The 23,337-nt window shown below is 39.2% G+C and overlaps 3 protein-coding genes across 4 annotated transcripts; 1 reads left to right on the top strand and 2 right to left on the bottom strand.

The window, feature by feature from the left end:
* Nucleotides 1-1,550: 1,550 nt before the first annotated feature.
* Nucleotides 1,551-8,736, top strand: LOC121252078 (protein TPLATE-like). The gene is given in 10 exon segments (XM_041151554.1): nucleotides 1,551-2,876; nucleotides 3,498-3,723; nucleotides 3,726-3,986; nucleotides 3,989-4,092; nucleotides 4,895-5,256; nucleotides 5,633-5,936; nucleotides 6,571-6,693; nucleotides 7,161-7,172; nucleotides 7,174-7,605; nucleotides 7,939-8,736. Coding segments are annotated over 10 exon segments (3,492 nt in total). The 5' UTR covers nucleotides 1,551-1,751; the 3' UTR covers nucleotides 8,482-8,736.
* Nucleotides 8,737-9,187: 451 nt separating this feature from the next.
* LOC121253080 (COP9 signalosome complex subunit 3) lies at nucleotides 9,188-13,730 on the bottom strand. Its single transcript, XM_041152973.1, has 11 exons — nucleotides 13,409-13,730; nucleotides 12,794-12,909; nucleotides 12,446-12,692; nucleotides 12,094-12,151; nucleotides 11,904-11,993; nucleotides 11,674-11,739; nucleotides 10,731-10,820; nucleotides 10,401-10,559; nucleotides 10,209-10,330; nucleotides 9,666-9,738; nucleotides 9,188-9,577 (listed from the first exon to the last, which is right to left on the bottom strand). The coding sequence occupies exons 1-11, from the start codon at nucleotides 13,591-13,593 to the stop codon at nucleotides 9,509-9,511; spliced, it is 1,275 nt and encodes a 424-aa protein (XP_041008907.1). The 5' UTR covers nucleotides 13,594-13,730; the 3' UTR covers nucleotides 9,188-9,508.
* A 741-nt stretch (nucleotides 13,731-14,471) lies between these two features.
* LOC121253677 (50S ribosomal protein L13-like) lies at nucleotides 14,472-22,426 on the bottom strand. Of its 2 annotated transcripts, XM_041153684.1 has the most exons (6): nucleotides 22,356-22,426; nucleotides 22,172-22,259; nucleotides 16,472-16,545; nucleotides 15,992-16,158; nucleotides 15,471-15,582; nucleotides 14,472-15,163 (listed from the first exon to the last, which is right to left on the bottom strand). In XM_041153684.1, exons 2-6 carry the CDS (start codon nucleotides 22,209-22,211, stop codon nucleotides 14,942-14,944), a joined length of 615 nt encoding a protein of 204 aa, XP_041009618.1. In that variant the 5' UTR covers nucleotides 22,212-22,259; nucleotides 22,356-22,426; the 3' UTR covers nucleotides 14,472-14,941. The 2 variants fall into 2 exon arrangements, with proteins under 2 accessions (XP_041009618.1, XP_041009617.1); XM_041153683.1 differs by lacking the exon at nucleotides 22,356-22,426 and having other exon boundaries at nucleotides 22,172-22,308.
* Nucleotides 22,427-23,337: the final 911 nt, after the last annotated feature.

Below are 23,337 nucleotides of genomic sequence, written 5' to 3' on the forward strand. Positions count from 1 at the left end.
GATATAGGTCACTGACAATCACAATATACCAGATCATTGCAGATTTTTCTGCATGCTTGAAACCCCGCTAATAGGGTTAGTACATGGAGCATTTAGGGTTTCTCTTTTGTTAGTCATTTTTTTGTGGAGTTTCTTTGATCATCAACCTTATTTATATGACGACACACTTACTGGACAAATAGGTCCTTGAGAAGAAATATCGGATTGCATCTCAGAAGGATCAGCAACATAGCCCAAATGCAGATAAAGAAGCATATCCAAAACAGTTTTTTTTTTCCTTTCCTACGTACACCTGCAGAAGGAATGCATTAACTAACATACAAGACTACCAAACATTAGCCATTGTTGCCTCAACTGAATGGTAGCAGCATTTTTTAATTCACCCATAAAATAAAATAAAATAAAATAAAATAAAAACACCCAATGGTAGCAACATTTCTCAATGGCTCAAAGAAGAGTGAAACGTACCTTTGTAGGCCGGCTGCCTGTTAGGTATGACAGTTCTGCTTCAGACCATAGAAGGGGAGATTCCACGTCAAGCTGTCCCCTCCTGGCTGACGATCAGCTCTCTAACGTATGGGTACCACAAAGACTTCTTTCTCTGCTTCTTCTCATGCATCAGATAAAATGGCAAGCATGCCAATTCCGACAATTTGTTCGTATTTAATAATTCCGCTGCATGAAAGATCATGTAGCTGATTCAAGTTAAATTGATGAATGGAGCATTTATTTTTCCATGATGCTTGAAGTTGAAAGACATAATCGCTACGAATAATCATGGTCCACTGATCAAAACCCTGGCCTCGTCAACCATGCTAGTGATTGCAACTCACTTTTGATTAGCACTAAAGGAATCTCTAACTAAAGGAATAACGGTAAATCAGAAACAAAACCTGTCAAATAGCCACGAGTCCCTCACGTTTCTCACCTGAAGATCTTCGCTCGCAGCAACGAAATGTATAGGCCTGTGCTTCTTAGCATGCGATGGCCAGCTCCTTGAGCAGTGTATAGACCTGTGCTTCTTCGATCGGAAGAAAGGCACGAGCCTAAGGTTTCTCCGAGCCGAGATTGAAAGCCTAGAGAGAACCGAGAGAGGATGCTGAGAACCAACTGGAGACACAATGCAATTACCGTGAATTTAAAAAACTTCCATTAGGATTAGGTTAAGGGTTGAAGAATGCACAGGGTTTTAGGGAAGCAGAGGGAGTGTGGTTTTGGGGGATGGGTGTTAAAAATCTGGTCGAGGATGAGAAAGCGGAATGGATGGCAATTAACAGTGAAATAGCATTTGGTTTTCGAGAAAGCGGTTTTGAGGGAAACAAAAACAGAAAGAAAATTCAACAAAGAAATATACATGTATTTTTATTTTTTTCGTTGGAAAGAACCGTACTTCCTGAATCAGCACCCAAAATGCCGAAACTAGCCTTATTTCATGAGAAAGAATGGAGAGAAGAAAAGGGTTTGCCACGCGGCCCTTTCACAGGGCCACTGCCACCCCTGTCCAACTAAACCATCTATCATTCTGTTTCCCAAAACAACGACCTTCCGTACTGTCAGCCTCAGCTGCCGACTGAACTCCGTTCCCTCCCCGGCTCTGTACCATATCGTCTCGTCCGCCATTTGCCGCTCCAATTACTACTCCCACAGAGAGAATGTAATTAAATAAACAAATAAAAATTCAACCAACCCTCCATTCCCTTGTTTCCCGTCAAAACCCGATAGCCGTTGGATCTGGAGCTGTCCCCTAGAATATGGACATTCTCTTCGCCCAGATCCAAGCTGACCTCCGCTCCAACGACGCTCTCCGCCAGACCGGCGCTCTCCTCCTGGCCCTCCAGCAATCCGCCGCCGGCCGTGACATCTCTCTCCTTGCCAAGTCCTCGGTGGAGGAAATCGTCGCCTCCCCGGCCTCCGCCGTGTCCAAAAAACTCGCCTTCGATCTCATCCGCTCCACCCGCCTCACCGCCGACCTCTGGGATACCGTCTGTGTTGGCGTCCGCAACGATCTCGATTTCCCCGACCCCGACGTCACCGCCGCCGCCATATCCATCCTCGCAGCTATCCCCTCTCACCGCCTCGGCAATCTCATCGCCGACTCCAGCAAGGAGATCGAGAACTGCTTTGGCTCCCCGAGTGACAATCTCCGCTTCTCCATCACCGAAACCCTCGGCTGCATCCTCGCCCGCGATGACGTTGTCACGCTTTGCGAGAATAGCGTGAACCTCCTCCACAGAGTCTCCAACTGGTGGACCCGCATCGGCCAGAACATGCTCGACAAATCTGACAACGTCTCGAAGGTCGCGTTCGAGTCCGTTGGCAGATTGTTCCAGGAGTTCGATTCGAAGAGAATGAGCAGATTGGCCGGTGATAAGTTAGTGGATAGCGAGAACTCGCTTGCGATTCGGTCGAATTGGGTTTCGTCGATGGTGGACTTCGTGTGGAAGAGGCGGAATGCGTTGATGGCAAGGTCTTTGGTCTTACCAGTCGAGAGTTTCAGGGCCACGGTGTTCCCAATTGTCTATGCGGTGAAGGCCGTGGCTTCGGGGGCTGTGGAAGTCATTCAGAAGCTATCGAAGTATTCTTCCACTAATGGCAGGGCTATTGTGGATTCGAATGCTGAAAGGTTGATTGGAGTTTCGGACGTGGTTTCGCATTTGGCACCGTTCCTGTCGTCGTCATTGGACCCAGCTTTGATTTTCGAAGTGGGGATAAACATGCTGTATTTGGCTGATGTACCTGGAGGGAAGCCCGAGTGGGCTTCACAGTCGATTATTGCAATTCTCACGCTTTGGGATAGGCAAGAGTTTTCGTCCGCAAGAGAGAGTATTGTCAGGGCCGTTGTTACGAATCTACACCTCCTCGATCTTCATATGCAGGTACCATGTGCTCATTTGCTAGTGTTATTTGCCTGTTGAATTTGATTTTGATTTTTCTAGTGAATTTATTGTTGTCGACAAGGACAATCTGTAGTGGTTTTCGTATTATTTTATTCGACTTAACTTGCTGCTTGAACATTAGAAGCTAAAAAACTGTAGGCACCTTTGCAACTTGGATAGATCACCTGGAAGTCGAGTGGGGTTTCGGTAAATAGGAGATCTGGGAAACAATTATCTTCATGGTTAGTATAGATGAGTTGGGTTTTGAGCTTTTGTTTTGAAGAACTTACTGTAGATAAGCTGAATGAAACTGTAGCTGTGGTTCTGTTTCTATTTATAAACCCTCTCTATTGTTTTACGAGGTTCTTAGGTTGAGGCTGAATGGTGTAAAAATGATGGTATTTTGAGGCTTAATTACCCCTTAAAAAGGGGAATTAAGGACACCCCATATGAAAGTGATCAAAATGTGTGCAGGTTCTAATAACAGCTATCCATGTATGAGGGACTTGGGCTGTGCCTATTTCTATGAACAAAACTTCTTGATTATCTATCAAAAAAAGTTATCCATGTATGAGGGTAGATTTTGAACATGAGCTGATATTGTAAACCTTCTGTTCATAGGTTTCATTGTTTAAGAGGCTGCTTCTTATGGTGAGAAACTTGAGGGCCGAATCGGACCGCATGCATGCTTTGGCATGTGTTTGTAGGACAGCTCTATGTGTTGATCTTTTTGCAAAGGAAAGCGTTCGAAGAGGTCAGAAACCTCTTGCAGGAACTGAGATTGCTTCTCTTTTTGAGGACGCAAGGATAAAGGATGATCTTAATAGTGTAACGAGTAAAAGCTTATTCAGGAGGAGTTAGTAGCATCCCTGGTGGAAAGTTGCTTTCAGTTGTCTCTACCTCTGCCTGAACAAAAGAACTCAGGTATGGAGAGTAGGGTCATTGGAGCTTTAGCATATGGAACTGGTTATGGTGCACTAAATTGGACAGAGCCTGCATTGGAAGTGGTGGAAGTTTGTAGGCCTTGCGTCAAATGGGACTGTGATGGCCGGACCTATGCAATTGATTGTTACCTGAAGCTACTTGTTAGGTTGTGCCATATCTATGATACCAGGGAGGTGTAAAAACAGTTAAAGATGGTGCTTCTCAGGATCAAATTTTAAATGAGACGAGGCTGCAGAACTTGCAGCGGGAACTTGTGAAAGATCTACAAGAGGTATGTGAACTCCACTTAATAGTAATAATTATACTTGCTTATAATCTAACATTTGGGCAATGCTTATGTGGACTGTTGTACTTACTGATTCACTATATTTGTGGCTATCACATTTGGAAGTGAAGTATTATAGGTATTAATTCTTGAAACGTAAGAAATAAATTATTTGAATATTAATGCTTCAAATGAACATGTGAAAGAATTTTGCAGTACTTTCATTGTAATATAAAACTATTTAGTTCTTAAAATAAATATTGCAATAAATTGAAAGGAATGAATCAAACCTGTCACTGGTGAGTCTGCAAGGCCATATCCTCAGGAGTACTGCCCTGCATGTCAGTAGTTCAATATACTTTTGTTTTAGATTTAATCAAATAGCTGATCTTTGGATTGATGCTGATGATTCCACTGGCTATGAACCAACAAGTGCTGCACTAAAGTAGCAAGCTTTAGGATGGCAAGTAATTCTTAATGCCTGAAACACAGGATCATAGTTTGGGAGAACAATTCACTTACTATTTTTTTTTGCCTTTTACTACTGGTATATGATTTCGTATCATTAATAGAAATTGTCACTTGAAGGAAGATGGTTGTTAATTCCTTCAAAACAAAACGTAGTTGTTATGGCTTTACTGTTTTTCTGTTCCTTGGATGTTTGTTTGTTTCTATCCATATTCCTTATTATTGCTACTTAACTCCAAGGTGTTTTGAGTGCTATCATCTTTCTCATTTTTGCAAAGTATGTGTTGAATTTCTTTTATATACTTTTCCATGTTGTCTCAAACCTTTCTCCATTTGGCAGGTGAATACCCCAAGAATATGTGCCCGCCTTATTTGGGCTGTTGGTGAACACATAGATCTAGAAGGATTGGATCCACTTCTAGCTGATGACCCTGATGATCCGCTTAATATAATTGTAACAAATATTCACAGAGTTTTGTTCAACATAGATTCATCTGCAGATACGACGAATAGGCTTCAAGATGTTCAGGCAGTCCTCTTATCTGCTCAGCGGTTGGGATCACGCCACCCTCGGGCAGGGCAGTTACTGACTAAAGAACTTGAAGAGTTTAGAAGCAATAGTTTGGCTGATTCTGTCAACAAGCATCAGTGCCGCTTAATATTGCAGAGACTAAAATATGTTTTAAGTCATCTGGACAGTAGGTAAGCATATTTTTAAATTCTTGGAATCTGAACATGGGCAGGTTGAAAGTTCTCAATTGATTATATATTGTGAACATTCCCAGTATGTTCCTTATTTGTATCCAACTTCTCAGTGTTAAATTCGTTCCCCCTTCCTCCAAAAAAAATAAATAAAAAATAACCCCAATTTTCTATCCAGATTTTGTACAGAAATGTCCTGTTTGCATTCAGATTTGTGCATTAAGTCAACTGGCTATCAAACTTCATTTATAGTAGCTTTGAGTTACCTTCTTTATGATTTCCTCAACCATATTTTTGTAATTTCTGAACAAGTACCTCACTATTTTTACAAATATGGAAATTGTTGAAGAGTGGGATGATTATATTTCTTCTTCAGGTGGGCAGGGGTTAGTGAAGCCAGAGGAGATTACCCATTCAGCCACCACAAGCTAACTGTTCAGTTTTATGAAGCATCTGCGGCTCAAGATAGAAAGTTGGAAGGATTGGTTCACAAGGCTATTTTAGAGCTATGGAGGCCAGAACCTAGTGAACTAACTCTTTTGCTGACAAAAGGAGTTGACTCTACTTTACTGAAGGTTCCACCAACCGCAATTACTTTGACTGGTAGCAGTGATCCATGCTACGTTGAAGCATACCATTTAGCGGATTCAAGTGATGGAAGGATCACTCTGCATTTAAAGGTCAAACTGTTTTCTGCTTAGTAACTATTTACACATACCTGCATGCATCCTTTTATTTATTATTAATTAGTATCCTACAAAAGTTTCTTCAGAATTCTTAGTAAGACGCTTTCCTAACATGGCAATGGATAATGATAATTTGGAATAAATGATGTTTGTTTGTGCTTGGATGGTGGCTATAACTCACTTCATCTGAACTCATTAAACTTTATTGTTAATAACAGGCTGCTACCAACCACCTTCTTTAGGAACCCACTTTATGGAGCACACCTGATGTTAATGGGTGGGGATTTAGTTTTCTTTTGTATTAGTTTCTATGGGAGCTTATACAACAGTTACTAGTTTTTAAGACTACTGTATTGAGATATCATTATATCATGCCATCATACTTCTTAACTCGGCTGACACACACACACATAATCCTATCCTCATTGTTCATTTGCAAATAGACAAGTTTGTTTGAAAGAAGTGATAGACTTGGGTTTGAGCTCATTCAATTAAACTGCATTATCCCAACTTCCATAAACTAAATGGATAAAAATAAAAATACTTCCTTTCTGTCTTTTGAAAGTTATGACAGACATTGCTCTGATTCTGTGCTTTATCTTTCTGACCTTCGGTAAATATGTCGCAGGTCCTAAATTTAACAGAGCTTGAACTAAATCGAGTGGATATCCGTGTTGGTTTATCCGGCGCATTGTATTTTATGGATGGATCTCCGCAAGCAATTCGGCAACTGCGTAATCTTGTTTCACAGGTTTTTTTTTCCTCCCTATCTGTATCTTTGTCTGTTTTGCCCGTACATACATTTTCAGAGGGCAGTTGCCTTCATAGTGAATCTTATTGCCCCCCTCCCTTTAAAGTTTTTCTTTTCTTCTAATGACAATCAATTCAATCAATAAAGGAGTTGTAACTCTCCAACCGGTAATTCACCTGTACTTCTACTTGTCAGCTGTTCAAATTTAAGAAGAATAGGTCTGTTTCCAGGTTATAACAGGCTTTAGTGATTAGAATGCGTCAATTAATCCGTTCCTAAATTTTATTTTCCTTCTCTTCATGCATGATCTTGGCATTCCTTTATCAGAACATGTTGTTCGATATTTAATCCATTTTATTCACCTTGTTTTCAATGTAATATGGCAATTTGCCCCCCCCCCCCCTCCCCCCCCCCCCCCCCCCCCTCTTTGAGATTTTGTACCCATCTCCTCGATGATGTTATTGTAGGATCCAGTACTCAGCAGATGTGACGGGGTGAGTGTCCCATTTTGAGAGATGCGCCCAAGTCTTATATACTATCCTTTATGGGAGTGGTGCTTTGGGAGATTATGAGGGTGACTATACTGAAGAGGATCCACAAATCATGAGACAAAAGAGAAGCTTAAGACCAGAACTGGGAGAGCCTGACTTTGAGATGTCAGCCTTACAAATTCCACTAACTGAACTTCTTTTGCCCCCAAAATCTCTCCTGTGTGAATTTTTCCGCCTATGGCCTAGTTTGCCAGCTATAGTGGAGTGCACAGGTACATATACATACGAAGGAAGTGGCTTCAAGGCTACTGCTGCACAACAGTATGGTGCATCACCTTTCTTAAGTGGACTGAAATCTTTGTCGTCTAAGCCATTCCACAGAGTTTGTTCACATATCATCCGGACAGTGGCAGGCTTTCAGGTATAGCCAATTCATTCTTGATGTTTGAGTTGACCGTCTCTTTTGCAGTTCATTTTCTTAATCATTGTTTGTTCTGAGAGAAATTTCCTCAAGTATTACTTAAGACCAGTCTTAGATTTGAAGTCTTAAAAGGAACTCACCTCTGTCAGTGGAAATTTTCACTTTTGGCTCTGATTTGGTAAAACAGATAATTCGTTTTGTAGATTTAAGCTTTGCCATTTTACTTATTGCTTATAAAAAAAAGGATTTAAGCTTTGGCATTCTGCCTACGTGCTATTTTGTTGGAACATGTTATTTAAAAAAATTACCAATTATATCACCATCTTGGAACAGCTTTGTTTTGCCGCAAAAACTTGGTATGGAGGCTTCTTGGGCATGATGATCTTTGGGGCCAGTGAAGTGAGCAGAAATGTGGATTTGGGAGATGAGACAACTACCATGATGTGCAAATTTGTGGTTCGAGCTTCTGACGTGTCAATTACAAAAGAGATTGGATCAGATCTACAGGGATGGTTAGATGACCTAACTGATGGGGGTGTGGAGTACATACCCGAAGATGAAGTGAAGGTGGCTGCTGCTGAGAGGCTTAGGATCTCAATGGAAAGAATTGCCTTACTAAAGGCAGCCCAACCACGACCAAAGACTCCAAAATCTGATGGTGATGGTGATGATGAAGAGGAGAATGAAGAGGAAGATGAGGATAAAAAGAAGAAAAAGAAAGAAGAGAAGAAAGATGATGAAGAAGATGGGAAAACAAAGGGACCTTCAACCCTGTCGAAGTTAACTGCAGAGGAGGTTGAGCATCGTGCTCTTCAAGCTGCAGTGCTCCAGGAGTGGCACATATTGTGCAAAGAAAAGAACCAGAACCAAAGTTGATACCCTTTTTTTTTACCTTCTCTAAGTATATGGAACACATTCTTTGAATTTACTTGTATTATTTTCCTGGTGTATGAATTAGGTGGTAGTTGAAGGTTTGATGGCAGAGAGGTTTATTTTTCCCCTTTTTTTGGGTTTATTTCCTTATTTTTCAACCCCTGGGAGGGTTAGCCGGTTGTACATCTTGTATCGGGTGGCCATTGGCTCTTATTCACTTCGGGAATTTAACGGTTAGGAATATGATTCGTGATGGTATATCTTTCATGGCAGACTTCAATTTCTATTTTGAAACTTCATTTCTTCTGTATGCTTAGCCTCGTTTGTTTTCATAATTATTTTCATCTCATCTCATCTAATCATTACAATTTTCTCAAATTTTTACACAAAATACAATAAACAATTTAACTTTTTCAAATTTCAAAATAAAAATAATATTAAAAAAATATTTTCTTATAATATTTTATTTAACTTTCAATTTTTATTTCAACTCATCTTTATCTCATTTGCGATAAACTTTTGAAGTTGCATTGCTGGTTTCTGGCATATTGAACTTACCCACCCTAGTTCTTTTCGTGCGTGTCTTTTTCATCAGCTTTCCAGTGAGCTAGACCATGATTTTCATCAGGCTGAATCATAGAAGTAGAACTCCTAAGATAGAAATTGCATACCCACGATGGGTTGAAAGACTAGTTTTTCTTCACAGAGATAAGCTTGCAAGCCTTCAGAATTTCATTTTTTATCGTCAAAATTTTGCAATGTGCATAATGAGTGAAACATCCTAGGGAAGGATGCAGGAAACAGAAGATACTTGAATACATGAAAATTAAAACCTTCATAACCGGCTAATAACAAAAAAATGTCACATATATATCCACTTCTTTTTCATTTTGGGATTAAATAAACGAAAGAAAAGATCCCCAACTTTTTGAACAACAGGAGCCAACAGATCAGATTAAGCAGGGGTCCGGTGCAATGCTTATAAGCATGATTCATGAACCACTTCTAGGTATGGCCAATCAAGCTTACTTCAAAAGTTAAATTTCTGGGGAACAGTATCAAAGTCATCGAAGTCGAATCTCTGTCTCTCTCTCCCAGCCTGAAAATATGCATGCATGTACTGACAATTAGTGAGCAGTAATTTACAAAACAAGTCAATGAACATGAAAATAAAAGTGATGGCTCACCTTTGCCAGGTATAAAGGATCACATGAGATCTGTTCATCTATGGTAGTCAGCTTCCTTGACAGTGCCATTATCCTGTCACAAAAAAATAGGTATAGAACTGGAGGTGATTTTCCCACAATTAAATTATAGCTGTGAACATATGACACTAGCAGAAGGTCGAAAATGTACATTACAATGGGATGAAACGAGAAAAAAAAAGATATTGTAAGAAATGAAAAGGTAGCAAACAGAGCAAATTATGGGCTCTGCACTACAATTTTCTTGTCTTTAGAGCTCTTCAAAGTTCAAACCTGTCTTGGAACTATCACTGTACCATTTTAGGGGGTTTATATAACCTATGAGATTTACTCTTCAAAATTCATTCAATCCTATCCCACTGAAATCAAGATCCCGACAGCACATTGAGGGCAAAGACATCAAACTCATGTACTTCTGGAAGATATTCTTTTTTTGATAAGTAAACTTCTGGAAGATAGTGATATCGAGACTATCCTTTTCCTCTTAGATATCCTCTGAAATGTATATAAATACCACTGGCATACCTCTGGATGGATGAATCAATATGCTCAATCATTTCACAGGTCTTATATTGTTCAGGATCCTCTAGGAATCTAACCATTCCATCCTTCTGGTTGATTGTTGCAAATATCTCACCATCTTGAATCTAAAATTTGGCATAGAAACATTAATGACAATTTAAATCATATCACCATAAAAAGTTGCAGAGAAACTACCATTTGCAGGACATGCATTTCTGCCTCCTTGGGACTATTCAGTTGTACTGTAGTGGCAATGTCTTGAAGGGAGAGGGTCAGGTATGTCTGAGTCAATCTCTGGATATTTCGCTTATAGATGGATGATACAACCTGCTTCACAAGTCCAAGATTGTTGTCCTGGAAAGAAATTATTTCAAGCCACCTTTAGATAACCAATCATTCAGGCAGAACTTAAGTAACCGTAAAACATAAGTGTGATTTTTTATACAACATGATTTGGTCTAATCTCAGGCTTCTAACCAAGACACTAGAAAGTGCAGAACGAATTATGTATGATAGAGAACTCACACTTTCAAACTGCTCCCTGTTTGTCTGAACGTATGCTTCTAGTTCTGCGATTTTGCCAGTGCTATAACTAGTTGCGAGTTCAATATAGGGCTGCTCAAAGCAAAATAATAATAATAAAAACAATAGCATAAACATAATTTGGCTTATAAAAAGAACATACATATTAATTGGAAAAGATTCTCAAAGATCCAGCTTTTCAATACACTGTTTCTTTGGGCAGCTTCTGTAGATTTAATGGGTTGAGATTTCATGATTTTCTCATCTCTTTTTCTATTTCTAGTTTGGCATTCCCTCTTGTATACTTTTTGTGCACTTGGACTTTGCCTTTCACGTTTCTTAATAAAATCTTCGGTTACTTGTCAGGTAAAAAAAAAAAAAAAAAGATCAAGAATGGGAGCAGGTGGACAAGTGCAGTTACTTCCTTCTAGGTGGTTATACTGAGTCAACAAACCTAACCATATAATGAAGTTCAACCAAAGAAAAACCCGGAAAAAGACATTCCATGAAGCATGTTAATAAAAGCAGGTAAAGAATCACAATGGTAAGCTCATAAGACAAATTACAGAAAACAAATATAGAAATGGTCCATATCCAATACTATAGAAACAAATACAACCGTGGGTGTGACCAGTAGCTTTTTTCTCCATCCCACGTATGCATCTCTTAGTTCATGTTTGTTGGGATGTTAGAGCCCGAATTTGGTAGCCACAAATAGACCTTTTCTCCCACGGCAGAAGTGTAGGCCAAACGCCACTTATCATAGTGGTAGTTCACACACAGACACAATGTTACAATGTGAATACAACAATGCATAACTCCATACTCAGCAAGGGTATCAATCATATAAAACATAGTCCAACAAAAAATATACATGTAATAGCCACCGAACCAACCTGAGGACTCATGGAATTAAGAACAATCCCCAACTTAATTTAAGAAATACCTGACAGAAGTTCTTTAGAAGTCTCTGAGCTACCGAAGAGGTGTACTTAGGGAGACTGGTAGAAAACTGCCACAAAAAAATTTGAAAGATAATTTGACAAGTCTACAAGGGAGTGATGGCAAAACTTGCTCAAAATTTCTTTCCAATTGTGCATTATTTGATCATATTTCCAACAATAGCCTTCATGCCTTAAGTTTTCACAGAAAGGTAGGAACGAACAAAGAGCATACCTGTCCATGGTGAATCAGAGAAACCATTATGTACTTTTTGTAAGCTTCAACAGCTATAGCATTTATAGTAGACATTGGAGCAGTAACAGCCTGTATTAAGCCATAAGCAATCAGGATTCTCACACGCATAGAAATTTTAAGATGTCAATCAATAATTGCTAATTGAACAAGTTGCACATAGACAACAGACATTGTGTAGAAGCTCCAGTGCTTTGCGGAAACGCTTTTGTCCTATGCATATCATTCCCCTGGAAAAAATTTGAAAAGTTCATCACTCACAAAGGCAGTAGATGCTCTTTAGATCACCATGAACATCAAGAAAGTAAGTATGCAATAAAACAAGTGATTTCCCAAAAACCTACAAAATATGCCCATTTAGAAAATATAATAATGAATAAGACAGAAATATTACCAAGAAGTTAAAACAGGACATGACAACATGTCCAACAAAACAATAAGAGTTCACAGAACAGAACCACAACACAAAAGTGAGAAGTATGATATGGGTGTCAAATGAATGCTAAGAAGAAAAAGCAGCCCACCCATAATAACAGTAGAGAAAAAGGTCCCTTGGCTGATCAACTTCAGAGATATCATCCTCCAAAATGGAAAGGCCAGTCTTATAGCACTTTGCCGATAAACAAAGTAGAAGAAACTCTGGATGCAAAGTAGTCAAATGTTCTGAGGAATGCTGGAGTTTCCGCACAGCAGTCAACATCGGAGCCACCCCCCGAATTGGTGTTCCAAGTAGCAAAACCTGGTCCTTAAGCCTCTTACAAACAGATATGACTGAAACCCCAACAATTAGCTACATCAATGGGTATAAACAGGTGATTCAATTAAAGTCTTGACCATCAAATAGAATAAAATCTAAGGGTAAAGGGACATACATTTATCTGGCACCAAACCAATTTGCTCCAGAACACAATAACTGATAAATCTAGCAATGTAGGGAACCAATGTTGTGGCTTGCTCTTTCGAAATCGGAGCAGATGTGCAAGCCTCTCTGTCACCACAAATCCACACTCCATAGAGGTCAATTTCTTTCAACATCCAAAATTTTACAAAATCTACAAATCAGAATCAAATGCAATATGATAATTACGCCAAAATTCGGGTCTCAAATAAATTGGTATTTGATGAAATGAAGTAACATTATTCTCTATAACTTGTACCTCGTTTGCTTGGCCGAAAAATGTTCCAAAACATTCGTAATTTTTTTAATTAAATTTCACCTAATTGAGAGTAATGAAACTATTCCTAAAACTTAATTCTGATCCTTCGTTTTTTATACGAAAATAGATGAATAGCTATACAAATCTTTTTTGAAATTCTCATCTATTTTGTTCCCTTTTTTTATTTCACAACCAGCCAACCGGTTCAGCTTAACTAAATACTTAAACCCTAACACATGCCAAATGCTTTCAGTTAGAAAAATTATTAATAAGTAAATAAAACTGCAAAAGAAGAAAGTATACTGTTTGGAAAAATGAAGCAGGACTCACAGGATGTAGAGGTATCCGAGAGAGTGCGTGGACGGGTCGAGCTCGTTAAGAACCGCAGACAACCGAGTCGACTCGGCGCGGAGCGAGTCCTCCGATTGCTTCAGGATGACGTGGAGGCGGGAGATATCTCCGGCGCTGCTCGACAGCCCTTGTATCTGAATGATCAGAGCTTCCAACGAACCCATGTTTCTGAGTTCGGTCGGGGATACCAAATCAGTCGCGCTGAGAGAGCGAGAGAGAGCGCTCTGAATAGTGCAGTGTCTTTGTGAAATACCGGCTGATCCGACTCGGGATGACTCGGTTATACTTATCTGGTTGGGCTTAGTCGATCCGATCTGGTTATCGAACTCAATTATATTACTCCGATCAGCATTGGGTCGATAATCAAGGCCTTGGCTTGCGTCAGCTATTGAAAATTTTACAACGCGGTAATTTCAGATCCGGCCTGTATTTATGCCCGTTCTCGGCCAGCCCAGCTCGGTCAAAAGTGGCACAGAAATAAAGTCGAATACAGTAACTCACAATGGGTATCTTGGTCATTTCATATTATACTGCCAAGTAAAATAATTGAGATCTCGTCTCTCATATTTTACCCTAAGCAGAGGAAATGAGATGAAATAAAAAATATGTAAATAATGGTAAGATAATTTGTAAACAGTAATAAATAATTTTAGTTAAAGATATTGAGAAATGATTTGTACAAATTCAAAATAGACAGACTCCATATAAGTCCTTGTAAAAAAGTCGACTCCACCTAAAAAAAAAGTGTTAAAAAAAAGCTACTCTTTATTAATGGAGTCCACTTTTTTTATAAATAGCTTGTATGAACTTGTCTATTTAAGACTTATACCTAGCATTACTCAATTTTTTAATATTATTTTTGTTTTCATATTAAAAAAACTTGAATTATTTTTTGTATTTTGTTTGAAAGTTTAAAAAAATTATAATGATTAGATAAAAAAATTAAAAAATTAAAAATAAATAGTATATTTTTTACTGATGTTTAGATGTTGAGATAAGATAAGATTGAATGAGATGGGTTGTGATCATTTGTGAAACCAAATGGGGCCTAAATTAATACCATCCATTTTCACTTAAATGGAGAAGATTATTATCCCAAACCTAAAAGGATAAACAGGTAAATGGCTAATAAATAGTGATTTTATGTGCCTTTCAATCTCTCAATTGAAGCCAGAACTCTTGATTCGACTGAAACACGACTGCTGCAACAATTCAGTCTTATATATAGCAACATCAAAATTAAGATTTTACGCAAGTGAAGAGGCAAAGATGTCCATTGGAGAGCTGGGGGCTGGCAAATGCTGTCAGACTGACTGGTGCTTCTTTTATGCCAGCGGAAACATCATGCGGCACTACCAGAGGGATCCGACAGATGATCAAGATGCACTGTTTGATTGTGCAAACCACCAAATGTAGATGATGGTGGATCTTTGAGTGATTTATGGAGGTTACATACAAAAGATCAGAAAGTGCTCTCTCTCAGGAATGCCAACATGCTCCAACTACTACTTTCTACGAACTCACGTCTGCTTTAACTTCTTTCCTTTTACCTTTCCTTGTCTCATTACCGCTCTGTTGTTGCAGTTCAGCTTTTTTCTGAGCTCGAATCATTGCTCGCCTTGCACTGGGCCGCATTTCACGCACCCTTCGATGAGGCATGATGTATGGTTCAAGGGGCCTGTCACCGAAGGGGTGTTCACTTTCAGCAAATATCCTCAATTTTCTATCTCTATCCTGCATACATCGATAGCAGAAGTGTAAGATTATTCGATTGAGATAGCTAATGCACACGGTGGAAATATGACCAAAGAGAACCACAACAGAAATTGGAGCCTAGAAAAACACATAGAAAGGCACTTTGCAACATTATATGCGAATAAACCAATTGTATTAAAGAAGGGGCACATGCAACGAAATGTTAGCATGAGCTACAACCATACTTTCATCCAAGTGTTAGTTTAATAAATAAAAAAAACTATTCTCAATTATGGAGTATTGAAATGCATAAAATACAATTTCTCTCTACTTAAACAAAACTCACATCACGCAATTTGTTTCTTGGAAGCATGCGCAATACAGCTTTGTGGATAACTTCTGTAGGATCTTTAGCCAGCTGGTCCTTTAAGCTCCTTTCCTTGAGGTGACCCACGTACCTACAGGAACATACAGCTCACTGTCAATATCAAAATGCATAAAATGGCCTAACTTGGGAGGAATTTGACAGCTAAATGAACATTTTCCTTTTTACATAGATCTAATTTGAACATCTGTCTACCTTGTCTCAAGTGGCACTTAAAGCAAGGAAAGGAAACTTTCTAGTCTCATCACCGATCATCAACAAGATCTTTTATATATAATTACAGGCTCAATGTTAAGATACTTGCTTCAGGAGATGTTGAACAACTAAATACAAAATAACAAGATTCCAAATTCACTATTGGAATTAGGTAATGGTTCATTTTGATCTCAAACTCGTACACTCAACTTTAACAAAAGTAAAATAATTAAATCTTGCATTCCCCCATTTCCAATAATGGCTACGGTTCAAAGTGTGTTACTTGCCCAGTGTGCCAATGATAAAACTTGTCTGTGAGTTTTCTCCCTGTGACACAGACATCCTTTGCGTTAAGCACAATGCACACATCCCCATCATCACGATTTGGAGCATATGTCGGCTTATCTTTCCCTTGAATCACAGTAGATATTTGGGAAGCCAACCTGCCAAGGACCTACGAAAGAAGCTATCATCATCATTAAAAATAGGCGATTTGATTCCATCAAGTTGAGAACAATTTAACAGAAATAACATAAAGAAGCAGACTCGTCAGCAGATAGAAATCTGACTTTTTTCGTAATAATCTGCTAATCAACTAGGCTACTTCTTTCCTCAAAAGGGGAGTAGAAAGACCAGCATCGTTGGCAAAATTCAAATAACAAAAGAACATTTTCTCTCCAACCCAGCTAGAATACATAAAGGTCTTCTAGCATTATAATCTGCCAAACTAATGGCATATAGCCCAAAAAAAGATGGTACACACCAACCTGGCCTTTGGCATCAAATACCCTCCAACGCAGACCTTCAAGATTTATACGTCTCAGCCCAGCAAGTGCTTTCTGTATGAATATCGGGTGGAAAGTTCTGTTATTGATTCGGTCATATTAGTTAAATATTAATCATCAAGTCACACACCAACGGGATGGCATGTGATATAACTTTTGAAATGGTTTGATTATATCAAGTACTAGTTAAGAACATTGTGTATGTCGCATATAAAGCAACTGGTAAAGAGAAAGTATTAAACTTGTCTTATTCGATTCAAAATGATACATGGCTTTATACACGTAAATGACGACAGTAGAAAAGGAAATTAACAGAGGAAATAAATTCTGGAGATCATCTAGATATTTACACATTAATTACAGAGTACGTAAGGAATGTTTCCATATAGTAGAGACCGAGAATCAAGGGAGCTTGACTTAAGGAGTGATGGATGGCTTGACTGGAGGAGCAACGCACGTTGGTAACTTGTCATGCCCCCGCAAGATTGACTGGCCGTTTGAGGACACCAATCTTGGTTCGATGAGTTTGGAAGTGTAGACGAGGCAGTGGCTTGGTGAGTGAGTCAGCAAGCTGATCAGAAGTATGAACGTGGGAAACACGTAGACGACCTGTAGCAACTTGATCACGAACAAAGTGGAAGTCGATGGCTATGTGTTTCATACGGGAATGGAATACTGGGTTGGCACAAACATACGTAGCACTTACATTGTCACAGTAGATGACAGGAGCAGTGGATACTGGTACACGCAGTTCTTGAAGAAGGTTCATTACCCAGTTCACTTCAGCAGCGGTAGAGGCGATGGCCCGGTATTCGGCCTCAGTGGAAGATCGAGCAACGGTCTTTTGCTTTTTAGAACTCCAGGAGATAGGATTTGTGCCAAGAAAAAGAACATAGCCAGAGGTAGAAGTTCGATCATTAGGATCACCTGCCCAGTCGGCATCCGCAAACGCATGTAGAGTCTGAGGAGAGTTTGTTCGAAGCATGATGCCATAGTCAAGAGTTCCAACCAGATAGCGAAGAAGCCTTTTAACTGCAGACCAATGAAGAGTTGATGGAGAGTGCATGAATTGAGAGAGCTTGTTGATAGCGAAGGAAACATCAGGACGTGTCAGAGAGAGGTATTGTAACGACCCAAGTGTTTGACGATACAAAGTAGCATCAGTGGGTGGAGAGCCATCAGACAGTTTGAGAGTTTCAGTAGCAGCAAGAGTGGTAGAAACAGCCTTGGCATCTGCCATGTTGACTCGATGCAGGAGATCATTGACATATTTCCTTTGAGACAGAAATAAGCCGGTAGAGGTAAATTGAGCTTCAACTCCAAGAAAATATGAGAGATTACCAAGGTCCTTGAGAGAGAATCGTTTGGCGAGAATGGTGATAAAAGTATTCACATGAGCAGCAGAGGACCCAGTGATGATGATATCATCAACGTAAACCAAGAGATAAATAACCGAATTGGAAGAGTGGAGCATAAACAGAGAGGTATCGAACTGAGAGTTGGTGAAGCCTTCCGAGACAAGAAAATTGCGAAGTTCATGGTACCATGCACGAGGGGCTTGTCGAAGCCCATATATAGCCTTACGGAGGTGACAAACGTGATCAGGAAGGTCAGAGTGAGTGAAGCCAGGTGGCTGTTCCATGAAGACTTCATCAGATAAAGAGCCCTGCAAGAACGCATTATTCACGTCGAGTTGGCGAAGTGACCAACGGTTAGTGACAGCAAGAGTAAGTAATATCCGAACTGTTGCAGGTTTAACAACAGGGCTGTAAGTTGCAGAAAAGTATATCCCAGGTCGCTGATGAAAGCCCTTTGCCACTAAGCGAGCTTTATAACGAGCTATGGACCCATCAGGATTCCTCTTAATTCTATAGACCCACTTGCATCCAATAACATTTTGTGTGGAAGTTCGGGGAACAAGGGACCAGGTGTGATTGGAGAGTAATGCATTGTATTCATCGCTCAGGGCTTGACGCCAGGAGGAATGTTGCTGGGCCTGTTTAAATGTGGAGGGCTCGGAGGTGGGAGTGGTGGTGGTGATGTGAAGATCAAAAATTTGTTTTGGCTTGGTAATATGATTACGTAGCCTGGTATTATAAGGATGGGGTTCGGCTGGAGCAGAAGGGAGGGGGCAGCTATAGAAGGTGAGGGACGTACCTGTGAGGAATTGGATGCATCCCGAGTTGAAGGCGTGGAGAGGGAACGCGTGCATGAGGTGTCCTGGTTCAAAGAGTCAGTCCTGCAAGTATGCGACTCACCACATGAGTTAGAGGAGGATTGAGTAGTGGAGATAACAGGTAACTTGGAGATGTTAGGAGAAGATACTGGAATGAATACTTGGGTAGGATCATGAGGTGAATTGGATAACCAAGTAGCAGGGGAAGGCAAGATTGGGGGCGACTCAGTACGAGATGTGTTACTCTAGAAAGGAAATGTAGTTTCCACAAAAACTACATGTCTAGATATGAAGATTTTATTTGTGGAGGGATCAAGGCACATATAAGCATGGTGTGGAGTTGAGTAACCAACAAAGACACAAGGACGGGATCGTGGTTGGAGTTTGTGAGTGGAGTAAGGTCGTAACCATGGGTAACACAGACAACCAAAGATTTTTAGAGATAAATAATTAGGTGGCTGCTTAAAAAGATGAGAGAAAGGAGATTTGTTGGAGGTTACCGGAGAGGGCATACGGTTGATGAGGTAAACAGCAGCTTGAAAGGCTAAAGACCAATATTTGAGGGGAGTAAACGCATGATGAAGCAAGGCAAGAGCAGTTTCAACCACATGACGATGTTTACGCTCAGCAGTGCCCACATGTTCAGGGGTATGGGGAGGAGATTTGAGATGTTGGATTCCAACTTAAGAGAGAAAATGACCAAGATTGGTGGCTTCACCGCTTCCATCTGTGTAAACAGTTTTAATTGTTGTAGAAAAGTAATTTTCAACAAGAGATTTAAACCGTTTAAAAACGGAAGTAACATCGGATTTATTTTTTATGGGGTAAAGCCAAGTATATTTGGTAAAATAATCCACAAATATAACATAATAGCGAAAATTATCAAAAGAGAGGAGAGGAGCAGGTCCCCAAACATCCATAAACAAAGTTTCCAAAGGTCTTGAACAAGTTAAGGAAGAAGAGTCAAATGGAAGTTTATGACTTTTATTACATAAACATGCATTACAAGAATTAGAAAATGAACTGGACTTGAACGAAGGTAATTGATGAGATGCAATGATTTGATGAAGGATTTTAGAGGACGGATGACCAAGGCGACTGTGCCAGAGACTGATGGTGGGAGGGGAGAACTGGAACAGGTAGCTGTGAGAGCCGAAGGGTGTGGTGAAGAGAATGATCTGCTCACTGAAGTCGGCCACTCATATACGTTTCCTCTACTCTGGCCTCGCACCAAGGATGCCCCCGTGGTTAGATCCTTCACAAGAAAGAAACCAGGAAAAAATTCAATAGAAGTATTATTATGAGTACAAAATTGAGAGACAGAGAGAAGATTTTTCTTGATTTTGGGTGCACACAAAACATTGTTGAGTTTAAAAGTGGAATCACAGGAATTAAGAGTGGTAAATCCTATATGAGTAATAGATACGTTATTACCATCGCCAACCACAATATCTTCATTGCCACCATACTCAGAATAAATGGAGAGATTTTGCAAGTCTGAAGTAATGTGATGAGATGCCCCTGAGTCAACTATCCAACCCGACTGATTACCTGAAGTCTCATGAGCTGTGAAGTTGGCCTGTGGCCAAATGGAGGGTAAGGGACGAGACCTGCAAACTTTGGCAACATGGCCGGGTTTGTCGCACAATTGACATACGACTCGAGATTGATTCCCATTGAAGTTGGGCCGCCAGTTCTGATTAGAATGGTTGGGCAAGTATCCTTGATTATACGAACTGTTGGAGGAATTTGGGTTCCCACGGTTTCCATATGAGTTTTGTTGGAATTGACTGTTGTTGTTCCCTGGATAGCCATTATTGTTCCCTCCATATCTTGATTGTTTTTGAGAGGTATTAAAATTGCCGCTTCTGCTTTTCTTGTTGTGTTGCTTCTGTGAGAATTGAGCAGTGATAACAAATTCTTCTTTTATTGGGTCTAATTGCTTGAGACTTGTTTCATAGTCTATAAGCTTTTCAACTAATTCTTCAAAGGAGATGGGTGATTCTCTCGCACGTAGAGCAGCTTTGAGTTCTTTGTAGTCATTGGTGAGACCATTGAGTGTGTGTACTACTATTTCTCCATCACTCAAGTCGTGCCCAATCATAGCAAGATCATCAATAATGGTTTTAACAGTTTGCATGAATTCAGAAATACTCTTTCCTTCTTGACTAACCTTGGTGAGGGAGTCAATGAGACCAACCATCCGAGTATTAGATTTATTGGCATAGGTAGCTTTGAGTTTACGCCAGGCCTCCTCAGCATTTTTGCACCGAGATACAATCGGACCTGCTGGTCCAGTGACAGCTGTTTGAATGGCAAGGAGCAGTACTCGATCTTGCCGAATCCAAGTTTTGTACTCTGGATTATCAGCTGGTGGGCATGGATGAGTGCCATCTACAAATCCCATGAGATCATACCCGAGAAGAAGATTTGTCATCTGTGAGTTCCACATAGAATAGTTTCCTCATTTCGAAAGTTTATGAGGAATAAATGTGGCTGTGTTGATCAAGACAACATGTGGGAGGAAGAGTTTGGGTTCCCCACAGAGGAAGAATTTCCACTATTGGACATAACCGTGACCTCACTTGATTCAGTCATGGTTGAAGAACTAACAGAGAAAGAAGACAGAGCCTAGGGCTCTGATACCATAAAGAGAAAGTATTAAACTTGTCTTATTTGATTCAAAATGATACATGGCTTTATACACGTAAATGACGACAGTAGAAAAGGAAATTAACAGAGGGAATAAATTCTGGAGATCATATAGATATTTACACATTAATTACAGAGTACGTAAGGAATGTTTTCATATAGTAGAGACCGAGAATCAAGGGAGCTTGACTTGAGGAGTGATGGATGGCTTGACTGGAGGAGCAACGCACGTTGGTAACTTGTCAACTGGTCCACAAGGGGTTTACTATGGCAAGTTTTAACACAGTGGGAGAGCAAGTTTTATCCCCAAATGGTTGCCCAAGTGGTGAAGGCCTTGGTCTTGGGTATCACTCCCTTCAAAATTCAAGATTCAACTCCTCGGTGCAAACGATCCTTTGGAACCACGCCTCCCTCTCCCCCCCCGGTGAAAACGATTTAACCATGCGTAAGAAAAGTTTCGAGTATGTGCTGGACCAAGGTATACTGTCCTTGATAGGTTCCCAACATCAAAAAAAAAAAATTAACACAGTGGGAGAGTAGCGGAGAATAATGGGTTTTTTTTTTTTTCAGAAATTCCATGTTACTTGCAACTTTGCAGCCCTTCCCAAGAAGAAATTGGATACCGATACTACACGGAAAAATTCCAGAATCTTCGCATAAAAGCCCATCAAAGACACAACTAGTCGTTTAGCAAATGCCACAATCATGCGGCGCGCTTCAGCGGCACCCAAAATTTGAGAATTATGCTCACAAGACGGTGTTAAAATGGAATTAAGAAGTAACTTGGGTTTTCGCAATGAATGAAAAAATATGAGCTATGAAATACGAGACAGAAAATATGGAAATAGTGCCTTTTATGTTGCCACTGAAAGAAACGGCTGCTTGGCTTGTCATTCTACGTCTTTCTGGGAATTACCTTCTTCATACCCAAATCATTCAGCTCTGAAAAATAAATTGGAAATCAAAGCTAAATAAATCTGAAAAAAATAATATCATTTAAAAAATATAAATATAAAAAGGAAAGGAAAACAATTCGACCTGTAAAACCCTGAACAGAGAGCTAGGCCTAGGGCTTGGGCGAAGAAAAAGAAGTTCTGTTTCGGCTGCGATCCAGTACAATTTTTACTTTTGTTTCGTTTTTAATTTTTCAGGACTGGGTCACTGAAGGTTAGATCTTTGGGTAATCAGGGGTGACAAGGAGCCCAAGTCCATAAGTTTTTTTTTTTTTTTTATAATAATAGATCCATTTTTTTTAAAGGATCATATGAGACTTGTGCATTTGATATTTATATATATTATTATTCTAAATTTTATGTAATTTAAAATAATAAATATTTAATTTACAATTAAATTTTATAAAAATAAATTTATAAATTAATGTGCTTTATTGTAATACATTAAAACACGCAACTCTTTTTACTGTAAAACAAATTTATATATCATATATAGCCACGTGAATTTTACAAAATAATTATCACATAAGGCTTTGTTTTTGCAAATGAGATGGGATGAAATGAGTTAAAATAAAAGTTAAAAGTTGAATAAAATATTATTAGAATATATTTTTTTAATTTTATTTTTGTTTTTTGATTTGAAAATGTTGAATTATTTATTTTATTTTATGTGAGAATTTGAAAAAATTGTAATGATGAGATAAGATGAGATAAAATGAAATGAAATGAAAATAATTATGAAAATAAACGAGATAGAAACTCGTAGCCTTGTGTAGAAGGTAATTTATTTTAAAAGTTTACAAAATGTTTGTATAAAGAAAAAAGAGGAGACGCACAGTCATGAGATAGTATATTCATTCTAGGTGGTGGTCCTAGGATTTAGAGGAAATGAACACAAGTGCTACAATTTTTTTAAAAAAAAAGTCCAATTTATATTTGGGCATATTATAATTAAAGTATCTTGCAATAATTATAAAAGATAAAAAATTATGCCTATCAAATAACGTGATAACCATATCATCTTCTATTGAACGTGATATTATAAGATTTAAGCATTGGTAGTGGCT

This window comes from Juglans microcarpa x Juglans regia, chromosome 2S, assembly GCF_004785595.1.
Source record: "Juglans microcarpa x Juglans regia isolate MS1-56 chromosome 2S, Jm3101_v1.0, whole genome shotgun sequence".
NCBI classification, from domain to species: Eukaryota; Viridiplantae; Streptophyta; class Magnoliopsida; order Fagales; family Juglandaceae; genus Juglans; species Juglans microcarpa x Juglans regia.

Bases quoted from the DNA above. Each gene is read 5' to 3' on its own strand.
- LOC121253080 (XM_041152973.1), bottom strand. From the start codon at position 13,593: ATGGGTTCGTTGGAAGCTCTGATCATTCAGATACAAGGGCTGTCGAGC. The intron at 12,152-12,445 runs GTGGGCTGCTTT...AATTTTTTCCAG, and splicing joins TTTCTCTACTGTTATTATGG to GGGAATGATATGCATAGGAC. The intron at 9,739-10,208 runs GTATGCCAGTGG...TTTTTGTGACAG, and splicing joins ATTGATTCATCCATCCAGAG to GATAATGGCACTGTCAAGGA.
- LOC121253677 (XM_041153684.1), bottom strand. From the start codon at position 22,211: ATGACAAGCCAAGCAGCCGTTTCTTTCAGTGGCAACATAA. The intron at 16,546-22,171 runs AAGGCACTATTT...CGATATTCATAC, and splicing joins TTCTTTCAGTGGCAACATAA to AGAAAGCACTTGCTGGGCTG. The intron at 16,159-16,471 runs GTTGGTGTGTAC...CTTCTTTCGTAG, and splicing joins TATTTGATGCCAAAGGCCAG to GTCCTTGGCAGGTTGGCTTC.